This window comes from Myiozetetes cayanensis, unplaced genomic scaffold (assembly GCF_022539395.1).
Source record: "Myiozetetes cayanensis isolate MyiCay16 unplaced genomic scaffold, myiCay2020 scf29, whole genome shotgun sequence".
Lineage (NCBI taxonomy): Eukaryota > Metazoa > Chordata > Aves > Passeriformes > Tyrannidae > Myiozetetes > Myiozetetes cayanensis.
Window position 1 is genome coordinate 521526 of NW_026087510.1, and position 16751 is coordinate 538276.

At 41.5% G+C, this 16751-nt stretch overlaps 1 protein-coding gene across 5 annotated transcripts in view; it reads right to left on the reverse strand.

The window, feature by feature from the left end:
• Positions 1-16751, reverse strand: part of PKNOX2 (PBX/knotted 1 homeobox 2) — an 81995-nt gene that overhangs the window by 19013 nt on the left and 46231 nt on the right. For all 5 annotated transcript variants that reach the window (XM_050322848.1, XM_050322851.1, XM_050322847.1 and 2 more), the window contains 3 exons: positions 16623-16708; positions 8496-8604; positions 2690-2829 (listed from right to left, as the gene is read on the reverse strand). In XM_050322848.1, coding sequence (XP_050178805.1) covers positions 2690-2829; positions 8496-8579 — 224 coding nt within the window. In that variant the 5' untranslated portion in view covers positions 8580-8604; positions 16623-16708. The remainder of the gene's footprint in view (positions 1-2689; positions 2830-8495; positions 8605-16622; positions 16709-16751) is intronic.

A 16751-nucleotide genomic window follows, 5' to 3' on the forward strand; every position in this document is an offset into this window, starting at 1 on the left:
GAGAATGATTCGCTTTTCAGTTGGAACTAAACTAAACTAAAAATGTAAGACAAAATAAAGGGAAACAAAGTAGAATCCAAGCCAATCAAATCCATCAAAAAGTGAAAGTAAATGAAACAAAATAATGAACAAAACGACTAAACAAAATAACATAAAATAACATTAAACAAAATAATAAAATACAATAAGGGGAAACCAGGGGGGCAAAACCCCCAGAGATGGGCTAAGGAAGAGCACTGAGGGCACTCTGAGCACAGTGGCAAGGACCGCTGGAATCTGGGGGTTTGCCATGAGCTAAACGCTGAATTGCTGCATTTCTGTGAGGGTTTTTTCATTTTTGTATGGGAGAAACCCCAATCCCAACCACCATTTTCTCCATTTCCAGCCTTTCTGTGGCCACGCCAGGCAGAGGAAAGGACGGCCCACTATGGGGGTTTGCAGGTGGAGGTTGTGGCATAAAAATTGAGATCTGGAGTCCCTCCTTGCTATGAAATTTGCAGTGGATATCCAGGATGCACAGGTGAAACAGAAGGATTTTCCTCACCGCTGGTGTTACACAGGTGGAAAACCACCCTTATGGCATCAAGGAGAGTTTTGGAATGAAAAAATCTGCTTTTGTTGAATATAGTCTTGCAGAAAAAAAAAAACCACCTGTGTTCGTTTTTTTTTTTTTCCAGGGAATCCTCCAAATGAAAGGGCTGAACCAGCCCTGACATTTTCCTGCAGGAGAGAGGTTGTTTGCAGCCACTAATAAAAAGGATTCGACATGGGCTAATAAAGAGGAATGAGTTCCTCTAATGGCCTAATTTCCCACCTTCAGCCAGGCTCGAGCCAGTGGCACTGTGGGCACATCACAGGGGGAATTTTTTTTTTTTTTTTCACCCCCTTCCCTCTCAAAAAAGAAAAAAAAAAAAAAAAATCTTAATGCAAAGAAACCCAGCCATTTGCCACTTGGAAAAATCCAATTTGCGGTGCTCATGTGGTTTAAGCATCATTTCCCTTCAGAAGCATCATTTTTGTCAGGTCCAAAATCCATGGGGAAGTCCCAGCCCCACTGTTGCATAAAGTCAAGAAAACATTTTAGCTGAGAGAAAACTGCTCCTGAGAAGTGACGCTGCTGGACCACTCTTGGCCAAGATGCTCCCACACTAAGCAGGGAGGGGGAGGATTCTTTTTTTTTTTCCCTTTTTTCTATTTTTTTAATGGGTGATAAACCTCCTGCTAGAGCATAAAACCCAGTGGGGTGACTTGTCCATTGTTTTTTATATTTCCCATCACATTTTGCCAGCAATTTCCATCCAGGTTGATCAACAGACATTTACAGCTGATGCTTTCTGCCTTGGTGCAATTATTGAAAAGTAACAAAAATCCACTGTTTTGTGGGAAGGGAATGGACCTAGGAGGGCTGAGAAAATCCTTGTGTGCATTTGATAGCTAATGACATACACACCATCCATATTAACCACTGGATAGGGGAATACTCATCAAAAAAAGGCTCATTTTAGGGATAAAAATTTATCTGGGGGGTCATTTGGCTGGCAGCCAAAAATAAGCATTCAGGTTTGGGCAATGAGTACGTACATTGGACTAGGCAACAAATTTTCCCCCTCTTTTCTAGGTGGGAAATACCTCCCACAAGGTATTTTTTTGCATGTTTTTGACACTCAAATTTAGGCTGTGAAAACTCCAAAGGTGTTTTGTTTTTTTTGTTTTCCTTATCCCATGAAAGCTTCAGCAAAATTCCTCCAGGAAGGGCAAAGAGAAGGTGGTTTTGTCCTCCAATGGCTTCTTTTGCTTTGAGAAAATGATTTTCAACACTGGGAGATCCATGGTGAATAATCCTTTGCATTTTCCTGGGAAAGAGTGAGTTTATTCCACACTTTCATCTGCCTTTTCAGACCTTTCAGCCTCGTAATATTTGAATACTTGGAGAACAAATATTTTTATTTCTTCAAGCTGCAGTTTTTTTGTTCACAACCCATCACAGTCCTTGCCATTGACAGGGGGGTTAATCCTTAACCTTAAACCTTAATCCTAATTATATTAAAATATTGTTACGGTTGCACCATGACTGTATGTTCTAATACTGTAAATAATCACATGTCGCTTACATAATTATATATTACTTATATAATTACACTATTTACATAATTAGAATATTACTTGCAGCAATTAAATGATAACATTACTGCATATATTACAATATTATATATTATTATCTCCAAAATGACATGAAAAGGGGATTGAAGGAGTCATCCACCCCTTGCCCATCCTGTATGGATGTACAAACTGCACATTTCAGGTTAATATGTGACTTTACTACTTATTCAATCCCAAATCAGACGGGGTTTTTTGTGGGTGAATATTTTGGAGGTGGTGGGTAGATGCTGCAAAACGAAGTATGTGAAGGAGCTCCATCACCACGACTTATGATCAATAGTTATTATTGCTAAAAAGGAGCTCATTGCTAATTCCCCCCTTTCTGTGTGCTAATTAATGCATTAGAAGAACGGATTAATACAGCATGATAACAACGAATGCATCAAAGGATCGATGCAGCGACCCACACATTAATTAATGCATCGCTGAATCGGTGCAACAACCATGCGTTACAACGGCGAGCCATTAATCAGACTGCATTAATTAGTGCATTAATTAATGAATGCACGCTGCAATTAGCTTGCATCACCTGTAGACAGCCCTCTTGTCGGCCTCCAGCTGCGCCTGGGGGTCGCCGCCCGTGGCTGGCACCGGTGTGTTGGCAGCCGCCGCTGGCGTGGCGAGGTGCACAGGCTGTGCCTTGGTGGGCTGCTGGGCTGTGGCTGTCATCTGGGAAGGGGAGGGAATAAAAACAAAAAGAGAAGAAAATGAAGCAAAGATAGCGTTTGTTGCACTTTTCTGCTGAGTTTTGCAACTCTCCCCAAGTGGAATTTTGGAAACTCGGGAGGAAGGCAGCACCACGATGGGGTTCTGAGCAGGACGGTGGTGGGGAAGGTAAAATATGGATAGATTTGCATTTCATCCTAGCCTGGAAAGAGCAGGTTTAGGGTTTTTACCACATTTTTTTTTCTCACTTTTCACTTGGGCAAAACACAGGGAAAAACTGCCGCCATCCTTCCTGCGCGGGGTAATTTCGGTAGGGATGCTTCCCACAAGTCCCAGATTAAATCAGCTGCAGTGCTGCAGCTTGCCAGGACTTTTTTCAAAGCAGGTATTACTGTCTAGACACATTCATTTTCCACTTTATCCCAAAATTAGGCAAACTGCTTCCAACTCACCAAGCCCAGCAATGAGTCATCTTGGCGCTGCGAGAAGACAGCCAAAAAAAAATCAACCTTTTTTTTTTTTTGGTACCTGCACCCAAATCACCCATTTTTAGCCCCGACGCTGCCCAGGCTTGCTGACATCACAGGAATCTGCCATGTAATCATCCTGACAACAAACCTTGTGCTTATTTTAAAATCTGCAATTATTTTGGGTCTTTAAGATGTGAGAGCTCCTGCAAATCCCCACACGTGCTTCCAGTGTCACCCCAAAACTGCTATCCTCTGGTACAGAATAACACCTACTTGGGGGAAATTTTCCCTGAAAACTAACAATATCATTAAAAAAACCCTGAATGATCTGCTGCCAGGCTTCAGACAGGCCCAAGCTTCACATTAAAGTCACGAGATCCCATTAAAAAAAATATCCAGGGGGAATATGAAGCAACAGGGATTCAAATACATCAGCAGTGCCCCAAATCCAGTGGTTTTAACCAAAAAACTCAGCAGAAAACAAATGCAAAGTGGTTGTTTTACCTGGTTTGCTGTCAAAATTTGTAAAAAATAAGTATTTGCTTATTTTCTCCAGTAAAAGTTCAATCCTCCCTGGAGATGGGGAGCAAACGGAAGCTCTGGCTCTTGCTCGATATTAGATTTATCATTTATTTACTATCTGATAGACTTATATGTACTTATTTCTCTGTTTATATGTAATTATATATTATCTATATTTGTATAATGTTTCTTCATTTCTGTGTAGATTTCCATATAAATAATACATATTATTTGTCTGATACACTAACATATTTATTTCTGTGTTTATTTATATAGAAATGTGCCTATAGGTATTATTTATATATGCCTCTAGATTTATTTGTGATCATTAATATATCAAAATGCTCATATGCATAAATCATTGTGTAATTCATTATTACTTATATATATAAAGCTTTGTAAACCTAAGCTGGACCAAAACCACGACACCTTTTGCTTTTAAAATATTTACCTTTAATATCTCCTGCCTGACCTTTTGCTGTCTCTTTTTTTCTCACTTTTCTTTTTTTTCCCAACCCCCTTTATTGTTCATAACTCCAAAGTTTGACTCCAGCACCTGCAAATTCTCCCTGCACTATTTAATTTCCAACTCTCCCAACTGAGCACCTGTTTTGATTTCTGGCCTTCTTCCCTTCCCTGGTGCTAAAGAAATGAGTGAAATTTGGGCTTCGCTTCACCTTCCAATCCCAGCAGTTTGGATTTTCCTTCCCCCCACCGCCTCATTTTCCACCTAAAAACAAAATGCCAGCAGATTTTGGGATGCTCCAGCCACTGAATATCTTCCCAACCTCCTCCTCTTTTCGCCCTTTTTTTTCCCTATGATCTCTTTTGAAAATTACAGTTCCGTGGGGGAAAAAACATGGCTTTTCCTCCAATCTTTTCCCTTTTTTTTTCTCCCCCCATCACACTCATTTACCAGGATTCCAAACCCCTTTTTGCATCCTGCCCCAAAACCTTGCCAAGTTGAATATTTCCAGCCGAGTCTGCAACTAATTGAGCTCTTACCCTAAAAAAAAACCTCCTCTGGGGTTTTTACCTCAAAGCCATTACCTCACCTTGGACTAAAGAAAAGAATAAAGAAATAAGGAAAAATCAAAAATAATTCCAAGTCCATGGAAAAAGAGGTGAGATGATGCTGGGATGGAGGGATTTGCAGGTGGATAGGGAGGAAGGCAAAAATTGAGCCAAAAATGGCTTTAGGGGGAGCAGTTGGGGATGGGAAAGGAGGGAAAAGGCAGCAGGTTCCAGGCAGTGGGAAAATGGGGAAATAAGGGGAGATATTTGGGTAAAAAAGTTGTAGGCATTGAAAAAAATGCAGGTTTTGGGGTGGTTTTTTCCCCTGGAAAATGTCCAAAAAGAGTTGCAGCGAGGGAAAAAGGTAAATAAAAAAAGAGAAAAAAAACAGTACAAAATACATGGTTAAAAATGTAGAAAAAAGAGTAAAAGAAAGATAAAAAATAACATATATAATCAAAATGATTATGTAAACTGTTAAAAATACATTAAAATATGTTTAAATGTTAAAATATGTTAAAAATATGTAAAAATATATAAAAATGTAAAAATGTGTTCAAAATACGTTTATAAACACGTTGGTAGAAATAAAGTTTTAAAATGTAAAAAATCCATTCAAAGATATAAAAATGAAAACATGTTTAAAAATTATGATAAAAATGTATTTAGAATATGGGGAAATGCAAACAATACATTTACAAATACATAAAAACCTCAAATGTTTTAAAATGTAGAAAGCACAATAAAAGATGTTAAAACACTACAGAACTTCTAAAATTACATTAAAAATGTTCATTAAAATATGTTTAAAATGTAGAACATGTAAAAAGGTAAAAATTTTTTAAAGATTAGGAAAAAATCAGAAAAAAATTAAAATGAGATTTAGAAAATAGGAAATAAGTAGTAAAGAAACACATTTTTAAAATCCCTGTGTTTTTGCAAGGCTCCTGGGTAAAGCTGGTATTTTTGAGGTGCTGCTCAAGCTGGGAACGATATTTTTGGGTTTGAATATCACATTTCTGAGGTTGGGGATTACATTTTGGGGGTTCAGGTATAGTATTTCTGGGGTTTTGCTTCTCTTGGAAAGAAATCCTCTGCCAGAGTTAGTTCTGGGAGGACTTCCTGCAGGTTTAAATGCCGTAATCCCTCTTCTTTAGGCTCTTTTTTTTGTGAAGAGCATGTCCAAAGACATCAAGTTCAGGGAGCAAGTCCCCTAAATCAGCAATATTTACCCTATTTCTTAGCATTTCGCTGGGAAATCCCTCCATCGCCGTCACACATGCTGGAAACAGCAGTTCTGAGCCCAAAAACCTGCTGAGGACACCAGCAACTGCAGGGGTTTTGTGGCTCGTACTGGAAAAATCTTCATCTTCCTTCCCCCCCCGTTTTTACCCCGGGGCTTTTTCAAAACTATTTTTATGATTCAAAAAAGTAGAACGATGTTCACAATTTTCTGTTTTTGTCGCAGTTATGACCACCTAAAAAGCACTTGGGGGGTCGAAAGCAAAGCTGCTTTTATCACTTTCTGGGCTGAAAATTATGAAAAATCAACTTCTCCATCCAATTTTTATTTATTTTTTTTAAATACATATATTTATTTATTTGTTTGCTTGTCATTTTTGTCCCTAGCCACCTTTGTGGAGGGGAGGGGGAGAAGATGCTTATTACCCCTTTCTGTGCTGAAATTTATGAAACCTTTTTTCTTAAATATATTTTTTTAATACTTAAAAAAAATAAGTAAGTTCCTCTCCGCCACCCTTTTTGTCCCTGTTGTAACCACCTAATAAGCATTTCTTTGATAGGGCAAAGCTTCTTTCATCACTTTCAGTGATGAAAATACCTATTTTTAAAACAACCGCTTTTTGTTACCTTTGTTAATGGCTGAAGACCCTTCTTTAGCTTTTTAGTTTTAATTTATTATGGAAAACACACGGATTTTTATGCAGACTCCTTACTTTTCAATAGGTAGAGTGCTCAAGGAGCGTGTCTGTGGTCTATAAAAGATGTTCCATGTTACACCCCTTTATTTAATAGATTCAGGTGGTTAATAAACCACATTTTTTTCCTCCAAAAGGCCGCTTTTCCCCTAATTTCTACTCCATTTCTGCACATTTCTGACAGTGAGGGTAACAGCTTTTTACAGTTTCTGCTGTAAAATATGAATGCAAAGCTCCCCAAATCCCATTTTTTAGCACTCCTCTCACTGTTTCCCTTGATGAGGAGCTCATCGTAGCTGTAATAATTGATAATTTTTTTTATTTATCATCAGTCGAGGGAGAAGAAACTCGTGTAATTTGCTTTTCCAACTCCTAGAAATCCCAAATTTTTTAGGTGACAAGTTCACAGCAGCCACAGATGAGTCAAGGGAATCAACTCTCGGCCGCAGCTTTTCCTCCAAAGCCACTTAAAAAAAAGAAGGATTTGGTCAACGATGCTCCTGAGGGTCCCCGAAATTCAATGTATTAAAACAGGGCAGCTGAGGGGTAGGGAGGGAGAAGGTGGACGGGGATATCACTGTAGGATGCTCTGGAAAATGTTGGCTATTTTAAAAATCCCTTAAATTGCCCATTAGGACTAAAACGGCGCCGCAGCTCCCGCTGTGTAAGCGAGAAAGGGAAAAAAAAAAAATGGGAAAAAAAAAAAAAAGCCCTCCTTGGAGCAAAGCAGCGAAGCGAGTAAATGATGACACAGAAGTTGGAGGAGCCATAAAAACCCCACCGAGGTGTCGTTTGTGAGAAGTGACCTTTTCCCACCGAAGGAAACGAGCAGGAAGGAGACCCGGGTGGCTTCAGGGGGGATTGTAAAAGTCGATTTATTTATTTTAGCTTGCAGAGAACAAGCTCGAGGTTTGGGGAAGCGGGGGGGAGGGTGTTGTTGTTGTTGTTTTGTTTATTTTCCTGGGAGGGGAGATTTTTCTGCTTTTGCAACTGGAAGAAGCAGCAAATGGGAAGAAACTCAAAATCTTCTGTATGAACAACAAGAAAAAAAAAGCTACTTTGAAAACAGAGCTGGCTCAGTGCTCAGTGGGTCATCCCTGTTAGGTCACTATAACTGGGAAAGCAGAAATATGACATAAATTTGCCCCTAAAGAATCCTAGGATGGGCTGCAAGGCACAGGATCATCTCCAAAATCCAAACTCGACCTCCCAAGTCCAGCCCACTGGGGTGCTCCAGTAGAGTTTCTCTTGGACAAACTCCTCTTCTTATAATAACTCCACAAATGATGCTTGTAAAAGTTATTCGACCCCTTAGAGCACCATTGGAAGTGAAATCTTTTTTCTCCCCTGCCACAAGTTATTAAAAAATGCCATTGAAATAAATCAAAGGGCCATTTCTATAGCTAAACCCATCCTGGTTTAGTCAAACATTTAGTCTCTCGAGATGATAAACCTGTTGGTTGCAAACATGCCACCATGTCAGCTTTCTAAGAAGACCCAATGACCCCAAAATAAGACTGAAAGGGGAAAAAACACAGTTTGACCCAAAACCCATCAATCTCTGAGACTGTGTTAAGAGGGGGTTTAATTTTGCCAGTCTCTGACATGAACGTTCTAGGGTGAAATATTTTGTAATGGCCATTATTTAGGAAGGCAGGGTAATTAGTGCAGGAGCTGGGGGTCCCCAGGGGTCTGTAGGAGCCCGTGGGTGCTGGAGGACACTCACCTGTGGGGTGTCTTGATAGGGAGAAGGAGGCACTGTCTGGGTGGCCATCATAGTCAAAGCCGGTGCTGGGGAGACATGGTGCATCCTGGGTGGGACTCACATCGAGAACCTGCGGGCAGGAGAGGAGCTGCTGCCTTAAGAGGGATCTTCCAACCCCCACACACACAAAAAAAATCATATAAAGGTGGGAAAAAAAGACAGCAAGGAGAGGTGACGTTCCTCGCACGAGCACCCCAGCACAGCGCTCCACCACACGGTCCCTGGGAGAAACCCCCGGTCACCTGATGACCAGGTCACTGGCAGGGAGATCTCCGCTGGACAGTAGTCAGGCAAAGGAGGAGATGATGGCTGCCACTGGTGAATCTCATTATATTTCCCCCCTGTGAGCCCTGGTTCACCCAGGGTATCTTCTTTCCACCCTTCATGCCTAACTACAGTGCTCAAATAGGGATTTCCATCCCCTTTGCAGTTATTCCTGCTTTCTGGAAGTAGGAAGACGAACCATAAACGCAAAACTTGCCATTTTCTGAAATTAGACACTGAATCCCCCCAAGATTACGTGTCTCGCCACCACTGCCTGCTCACTCCAGAAGGGACATTGAGTACCTGATGTGGAGTTGATTCCCGTGTTGTGCTGTCCAGCCCAGTTGACTCCTGTGTTGAGGTGACAAACCCCAGGGAGATTTGAACGCACAGAAATGTGGAAACTCTTGCCTGATCTGAACCAGGAAGTAAACCTGGATTTCGATCCCATAAACCAAGGAGGTAATCCTCATGCTGCCATCAACCTCTCTGGGAGTTGCTGCTTTCTAAGAATGTGGAGTTATCTTGGGGGAAAACAGGCTATTTTATTTGTATCTTCATGTCCAAAGGAGATGGGGAAAAAAAGAGGGGCACCGGGAAGGGACAAATTTGTAGAGGAACACTGGCCTGGGAGAAGTCCCCAAGGATAAGCCTGGTGGCAGATGTGACCCAAAAGCAACTCTTGGCCCCAAAATACCTCCTCTCCCATTATTTCACTGCAGCTGTGTGGTTGCTTTAGCAGAAAAGTCAATAATTTTGCTTAAATCCTTAAAAAAAATACCCTGTCTTGTCCCCTCTGCAACTCTGAGCTCTTTTTTGGGTCAACTCACAAAACCACCCAGCAAAATCTTCCCAGATGCTCCAAAAGTACATTTCTTTCTGCAATGCCTCATTTTGGTAAGAGATGACACATCTCAAGGGGTTCACCTCTTCATGGTGCCCATCAGTGCTTCACCACTGGCTTCTCATCTGGAGAAGAGCCACAGTGCCATCCCATGAAGAAATGCAAAAAGATGGGCAAAGACCTCTGATACTGTGAGGGGATATAACCAAAAAATAAAGTGTCAGTGAAATGATGATGTTTGGAAAAGTGCAAGGCAGAAGGACAGGGACAGTGATGAGCTCAGCCAAAACTGATGCACATTCCGTAATCTTCATGAAAGATTCACAATAATCTGGTCTTCTCCATGAGGTCCATGTGTTTTGGGGGGAAGAGTCACAATATTCTGGTCTTCTCCTTGAGGCTTCAAGCCTTACAAGAACCACCAGGCACCAGGTTCACAGATGCATCATATCCACACAGAAAGCCAAGTGCTGTATGCATGGGATGAGTATCAACCACTCATATTTATTTTGCATGAATAAATGAGGTTATTCTTTTTTTTACTTTGCACAATATGGATAACCCAAAAATTGAGAGATCACACCCAAAGTCCTGTGCACCATGAAGGTAGATCAGGGTTCTTGCATGACAAAGATCTTTGCAGCAAGAAGGATCCTGCATTTATGGGATTAAAATGTTGCTTTTCATCTTTTTTCCCCCAACAGCAAAATAGCAGGAGGTAAAATCATCTGCTTATGAGTGAACTCGCTGCTTAAATCATTGGTGTCCAATGTCAAAACTCGCTCACAGCTGCAGGCATGTGAATATCTGCATCCCTGGGCGGGGGGTAACACCAAGGGGAAAACCTTCCCACCAGAAATAGCTGCAGCTGGGGAAAAGCAGAACTTAGCATTGTGATAGTCTGGCCATCTGGGTGGGAAGCTAAAAAAAAAGAAAAAAAAAAGACATTGCTATTTTGGGAAAAACGCCCTGCTTGGTATCTATTGCTCCTGCCAGGAGTGAGCCCACAACCAGCACGAGGCGATTCATGGTGGGGTGTGAGTTTTTGGGTGAGCAGATTCCCAGAAGGTGGCAGTCCGGAGCCCAATTTAATTGCTGAAAAACATCCAAGCTGCTGAAATCAGGCCGTTCATTGAGGTTTATGGGTGTTGCTCTGGTTGGAGAATAGGAATCGCAGCCAAACGTGAAAAATAAAAATAGGATGAAAGTGAGAGACAGCTGTTGCCAACAGCAGTATATTTATCTTGGGGGTGGGAGGGGGGGAGTGGGAAATGCACTTGGGCTCCCTAAATATCCAGGGAAGCAACTGATGCCTGAGGGAAAAGCCAGACAGGTGTTTCACCTGGGAGCCCCTGGCCAGGAATCTCAGGATAACAGTGCAAAGCTGTCAGATTTATCAGCAACCAACACAAAGGAGGGTCAAAAGCTGCTACCTTATGCATTAATTTCTTATTTTTATAATTTTTATTTTTTACATTAATCCCCTCTTTTTTTTCTTTTTTTTTTCCCCCGCTTCCACCTCTTAAATCAATTTAGCTGACCACAGGCACTCTGATGTTGAAAGGAGCAGAGTATCACCAAACCCCCGCCAAATCCTTCCCGCTCAGCTCATGGTAATCCTCAAATCTTGGGTGAAGAGGGAATTCTGGGGGTCTGGGGATCGAGGAGGGCAGGAATTGCAGCCAATTCTTGGGGCATTTGCACAGAGGAACGGAAAGGTGAGCAATAAAACCCATAAAGGCTCTTTCATTTCCGGACCCGGCAGTACTTTACATTTTGGCAATGACTTGTAGATCAAAGCATCCTAAATTTCCTTATGAAATAAAATTATTTCAGCTATCACTGAAATGTTGCCATTATGCTGGAAATGTATTTCCCCAAGAGCTTGTGCCTACCTAAAAGAGTTTCAGATTTATAGGCTGATTTTTTTTTCCCCAACAATATATTACATCCTTTTTTGAGTAAAAATAATTAAAGACTAAGTTAGAAGTCTGGGGTTTTTTGCATGTGGTCACTGATGCCTTAAAACATTTTAAAAATCAAAGTATTGTCAGTCACCCACCACCCCCCAGGTGAATACGATCTCCTTGAATAATAAAACAGCCATAAAACCATATTAGAAGTAGGCCTGAATGCAAAAAAAATTTTAAAATCTCATTTATGGACTCCTCATCACCGTTTCCAAAGAAAAATGTTAATATTCGATTTGCAAAGCACAAGTCTTGTTTCCAAGCCAATTGGAAAATGGGGATAATTTTTTCTAGCTCATTCAGCAGTTTCTACCCTGCAGCAACACGTGCAATTGATAGCAGAGGGTTCACTGTGAGAAATCAGAAAAACAACTTTTCAGGCTTTTCTTCTCTACCTGAAGCTTCAATATTATTAGAGATACTTGAGGATGGGGTTTTCCAGCCATGGAAGGCATTTTTCTGTATTAAGGGAAGACTACCTTTTCCAAAGGGGATATTTTTGAAGAGGGGCTGCTGTGGGATTTGCAATGATGTCGTGTCAGTCACACTCCCTCCACAGTTTTTTATGTCACCATCTTCACAGAGGGCCTGAGCAGGCTGAAGTTTATGATTTATGCATTCAGCTGAGTTAAAATGAAGAAATACAGCAGAGTAGGGAGGGTCCTCTAGAGGATGATACATCTTGCTCAGAGCAGCCAGGACAGGTTCACTCTCAACGGGTGATGCCAACTCTTGATTGGCCATAAAGTAAATTAAGAGCTACCCTCTCGCTCTTGAACATCTTATTTCTATCCACCAATCTTCACCCTTTTTGCTTGTTTTTACCAAAATACCCTGAAAGATGAACATGGTTTTCACAAGCTGTTTGAGGAAGTCCCTTATACCACCCTGAGCTCATTAAAAATAAACCACTATTAACTAGTGGTTAAGATAAAAATAATCTACTATTAAATGGTTAAAACTGGGGAAGAATCCAATTTTTCATAGACAGAACCCATTCTTGACCATTGTCTGACACAAAAAAACTCTTGCCGAGCACCAGTTTGGAATGACCCTGGATGGCCCCTGGGCACAGAGGAAGGGAGCATTTATTTACTTAACATTTTCACCTAGGTATTTAATTTTTTAAATTTATTTATTTATTTCATATTTGCAGGTATTTATTTGCTCTTTGCACTTATACATTTAATATTTCCCAATCCTCCTCCCAACTCCAGCTCCATAGAAAGGAGGGAGCTGCTACAGTGAATTTCTGATAAGAACAACAATTACTGCTAAATAGTTCTCTCCTCTCTAAAGATACCCATCCCTAAAAGGCTCCAGGGATATCTCTGCAACATAAACATAAGAATAAAACCTGCAAGAGCCAGTCAGAGCTTTAGTAGACAAGGTTAATGTACCTTGAACAGCAGCATTAAACAACTTCCCTCTTTTTTTAAGTGGAGAGTTGAGATACCTACATACATTTTAAAGTGTTATTTTTATAGGGAAAGACTATTAAAGCACCTTCCAAAACAAACTGGCACAGGGAAACATCAAAGAATCTTCTTCAAAGTAACCTGAAAATACTTGCATTTTGTGCAACCCAGCCCTTGGCCCAAAAAAAGTTCCCAAAAGAGCAAATTGTGAATTTTTTCATAGGGCAAATCAAAAAGCTTTGAAGTGAAGCGTAGCTGAAGAACCCCAAAAATGCAGAAACTTCCTCTTGCTGGACACAAATTATCCAAAAAAAATTCTCTGTTTGCCTTGAAGAAGTCAAACAGAGAATTTTGCTTGTAAAAAATGAGCAGGTGAATTTTCCAACAGCTCTTCTCTGTGAACAATTACCTGGGAATAATTTATGTCCCAAATCTTGCCCTATGCTTTCAACCTTGGTTTGTGCTCTTTGTTTTTCACCACAACCCACTAATTCCATGAGTAAGGAATAACTGAGCACCCCCATTTCCATCAGGCAAGCACCAAATCTAAATCCCACCCTGGTTCTGCCATGGGAAGGAGGATGGAGCTGTGGGGTCCTGACCAGAGGGAGCAGTGTGGGTGGCATGGCTGCAGTGGATTCAAGCTCCACACTCTCTTTTGTACACTTTTGTGACTAATATTGTTGCTGCTACTGTTCATTTTCTTATCTCATCACTGTTTCCAGTAAACTGTTCTTATCCCAGCCTGTGATCTTTGTCTTTTGTGCCTCCAGTTCTCCCCTCCAGCTGCCCAAGGGTGGAAAGGGAGGGAGGAGAAGCGAGTGAGCAGCATGAGGTTCCAGACTATTGCTGTGGGGAGGGAAAGCACTAAATTGGGGAATACCATTCCTAAACCACAACAGCCAATTTCTCCACCAGCTCAAGTGCCAATCAGACCAACAGCAGTGGAGGACCCACCCACAACCTCAACATAGACATGCATCCTCAATTCTAGCAAAGATGACACAACAAACCATGCAAGGACCTTCTGTAACTTGCTGCAGCCCGCAAACACCCCGTGATCAGTACTGCCATTTGTAATGGTTTTAAATGCAGCTTTAATATTGATGCCCTTCTGGGGTGTTTATTTTGAAAATCAAAGCTGAGGGGCTTCAATGCAAATCTCCCAACACCTGCATGAGTAGCAGCAGGTAAACACAGATAGGAACCTGCTTTTTGATGGACTTGCAGGAACTGGGCTAAAAGCAGCAGAGCCAACCCAACTGCAGAAACACAGGTGGGAGTGTGCAAAGATTTCCCCACCCCATGGGAAAGCCTCAAAACCAGCAATGCCAGAGCACACCTAATAAAATCCACTCCTCCCTTAAATCTGCCTCATTTCTTGCTATATCCTGCTATCATGCTTGGAAATTTTCACTTTGGGAGAGGGAAAGAAATCCCTCTGGAGCCGGCTGTTTTCCTCTTTCCCATATGGCAGATAAATCAGAGCTCCTGACTCGCTGAGTTTCCGCTTCACATCCCTTTCTTTAAGTTCTCTGTCTCCTCCCGGTCTCCTTCCTCCTTGAATTTCCTTTTAAAATGTAAAATTCCCTAACAGAAATGGCTCCACCAACCAGAAGACAAAAAATATAGGTTTTATAGAGGTGTGCCAGGTTTTCTGGTATCTGTAGATAGTTGTCCCCAAGCCAAGACACTAAGGGACTAAGACAAGACTATGGGAGACCCTGGATTAATCGCCTCAATTGAAACATCTTTCATTTGCCCATTTGAAAGCAATTTTTTTGCCATATTTCTAGCCTTGATGACAAAAGAGAAGTTTGAGATGTGACATGGTGATTTATACAAGCTCCAGCCAGCTAGGGAGTTACAAGGGGTTTCAAACTCCTTTAATGATGCTTAATAACACTGTCTTCTCCATTTACTCAGAACTGGAGTAAACGTCAGCCTGGTCTGAACTCAACACAGTCAGGAAATTGAGGTCAAAAAAGGCCTGAAAAGTGTTCATGATGTAAGACAGACGTGCCAAGTTTCTTCACAACACAGTGACAAAAGATATGGCCTGGCCTCTGAGGTGCATCTCCCTGGTCACGTGGGCTTCAGGAGGAGGAAAGCTGAGATAGTTTTGTGCCTGGAAACGGGGTCGACCAACACACAAGGTGGAGAAATCCAAGGGGAACCAAGCTGTTTCTCAGAAGAAGTCATCAGGATAGGTGATTTCTATCATTAACCACTTAGAGCAATGCCAGCCTTGTGCTCCAGAAGGTAATTAAGTGAGCATCCACCATCACATCTTTCTGTACCTTCAGTGGGAGGTGCCTAGACCTTGTTGGCACAATTTGCTGAGCTGTTTTCGGTTTGGTCTTCTTGCTGGAGATACTTCCAGGCCAGGTTACATTTGTGTCCTCCACAGTCACATGCTCATGTTCTCCAAAGGCTCAGCTTCCATCAAAGAGAACAATCCAACATGCCCAAAATAAAGGGCAGGGTATGAAGTCCTTCCATGCAAGCAGCTCTCATTGAAATACAGATTGGCAAGAAGGCATCAAGGCAGGGAGGATCCCCCAAAAAAAGTGGTCGCTGTGGTGACCCCAACCCCCACAAACTCACCAGAAAAGTAATTTCAAAGTGAAACCAACCTTAGAATCAGAATGGGGGGTGAAATCAGACTAAGGAAAAATTCTTCTCTTCCTTCCTCAGGTAGGGGTTTTTGGCCAAGGGAAGGTCAGTGGCAAGAATCAGGGCTAAAAGGGCAGCCTGGGGAAAATAATCCTGCCCTTATTGGCTACTTTTTCTTAAAATGGGCTTTCAAAGAAGACAAGACTCAAAAGAAAATACTCAAAGAAAAGATGCTCTGCTGCACCATGGACTGACTGAAGGCTTTGGGCTTTCCCCTGAGGAACCCCCATCCTAAATATCACCAGTTTAAGCAGAAACCAGGCAATTTTGCAGGGTATTTGCAGGAATTGAAGGTGGTACCTCCGTTTTCAGTGACCGAAGATTTCTCTTTGCTCCTATAGGAGGAAATTTGCAGCCAACTGGGGTTTATTTTCTTTGTCACCTGCCGGGCACCTCCAGTTTTGGCAGAGTGGCATATGTCACTAATTTTAGTGATCGGGGTTGACCAAAGGACTGTGAGACTCTTGGTTTCATATATATCTTATTTTAAGCTCTGCATTTCAGTTATTTTTAGCTGGTGACCATTCCTCCGCATTCTACTGTTGGCTGTGCCAAAATTTTGCAGTAATAGCAGCCCATATTTCAGAGTATTTTCACAAAAATATATCTGTGTTTTCCTCCAGGCTGGCTATGGCTTGTAGGGCTCTTCACAACATGCTATTGACACTTGAGCTTTACATCAAGACTCCCTGCACAGACTGATTTCTTTAAAAAAATAGTACAAAAGTGTAATTCCCTCCTCACTGCACTTAGGGAAGGGTTGATACAATTTAAGTGTACCAGAAAACAACAGAAATTCCCTCAAATAAAGCCACATGAGGTCATGACTCAACACAACCCACTCAATTAGTATATATAATTCATCCACAATTAATATGTATAATTGCTTAATTAATATAAAGAGAAGAAGCCTTACTGTTTGTGGGGTGCTCGGGTAGCCACTGCCCTGGAATTGTCCTCCCACCTCCCTGAAAACTAGATTTTCTGGGTAGGAATCACAACCTGGGAAAGCAAAGGATGAAATATTTGAATATTGTGAAAAAAT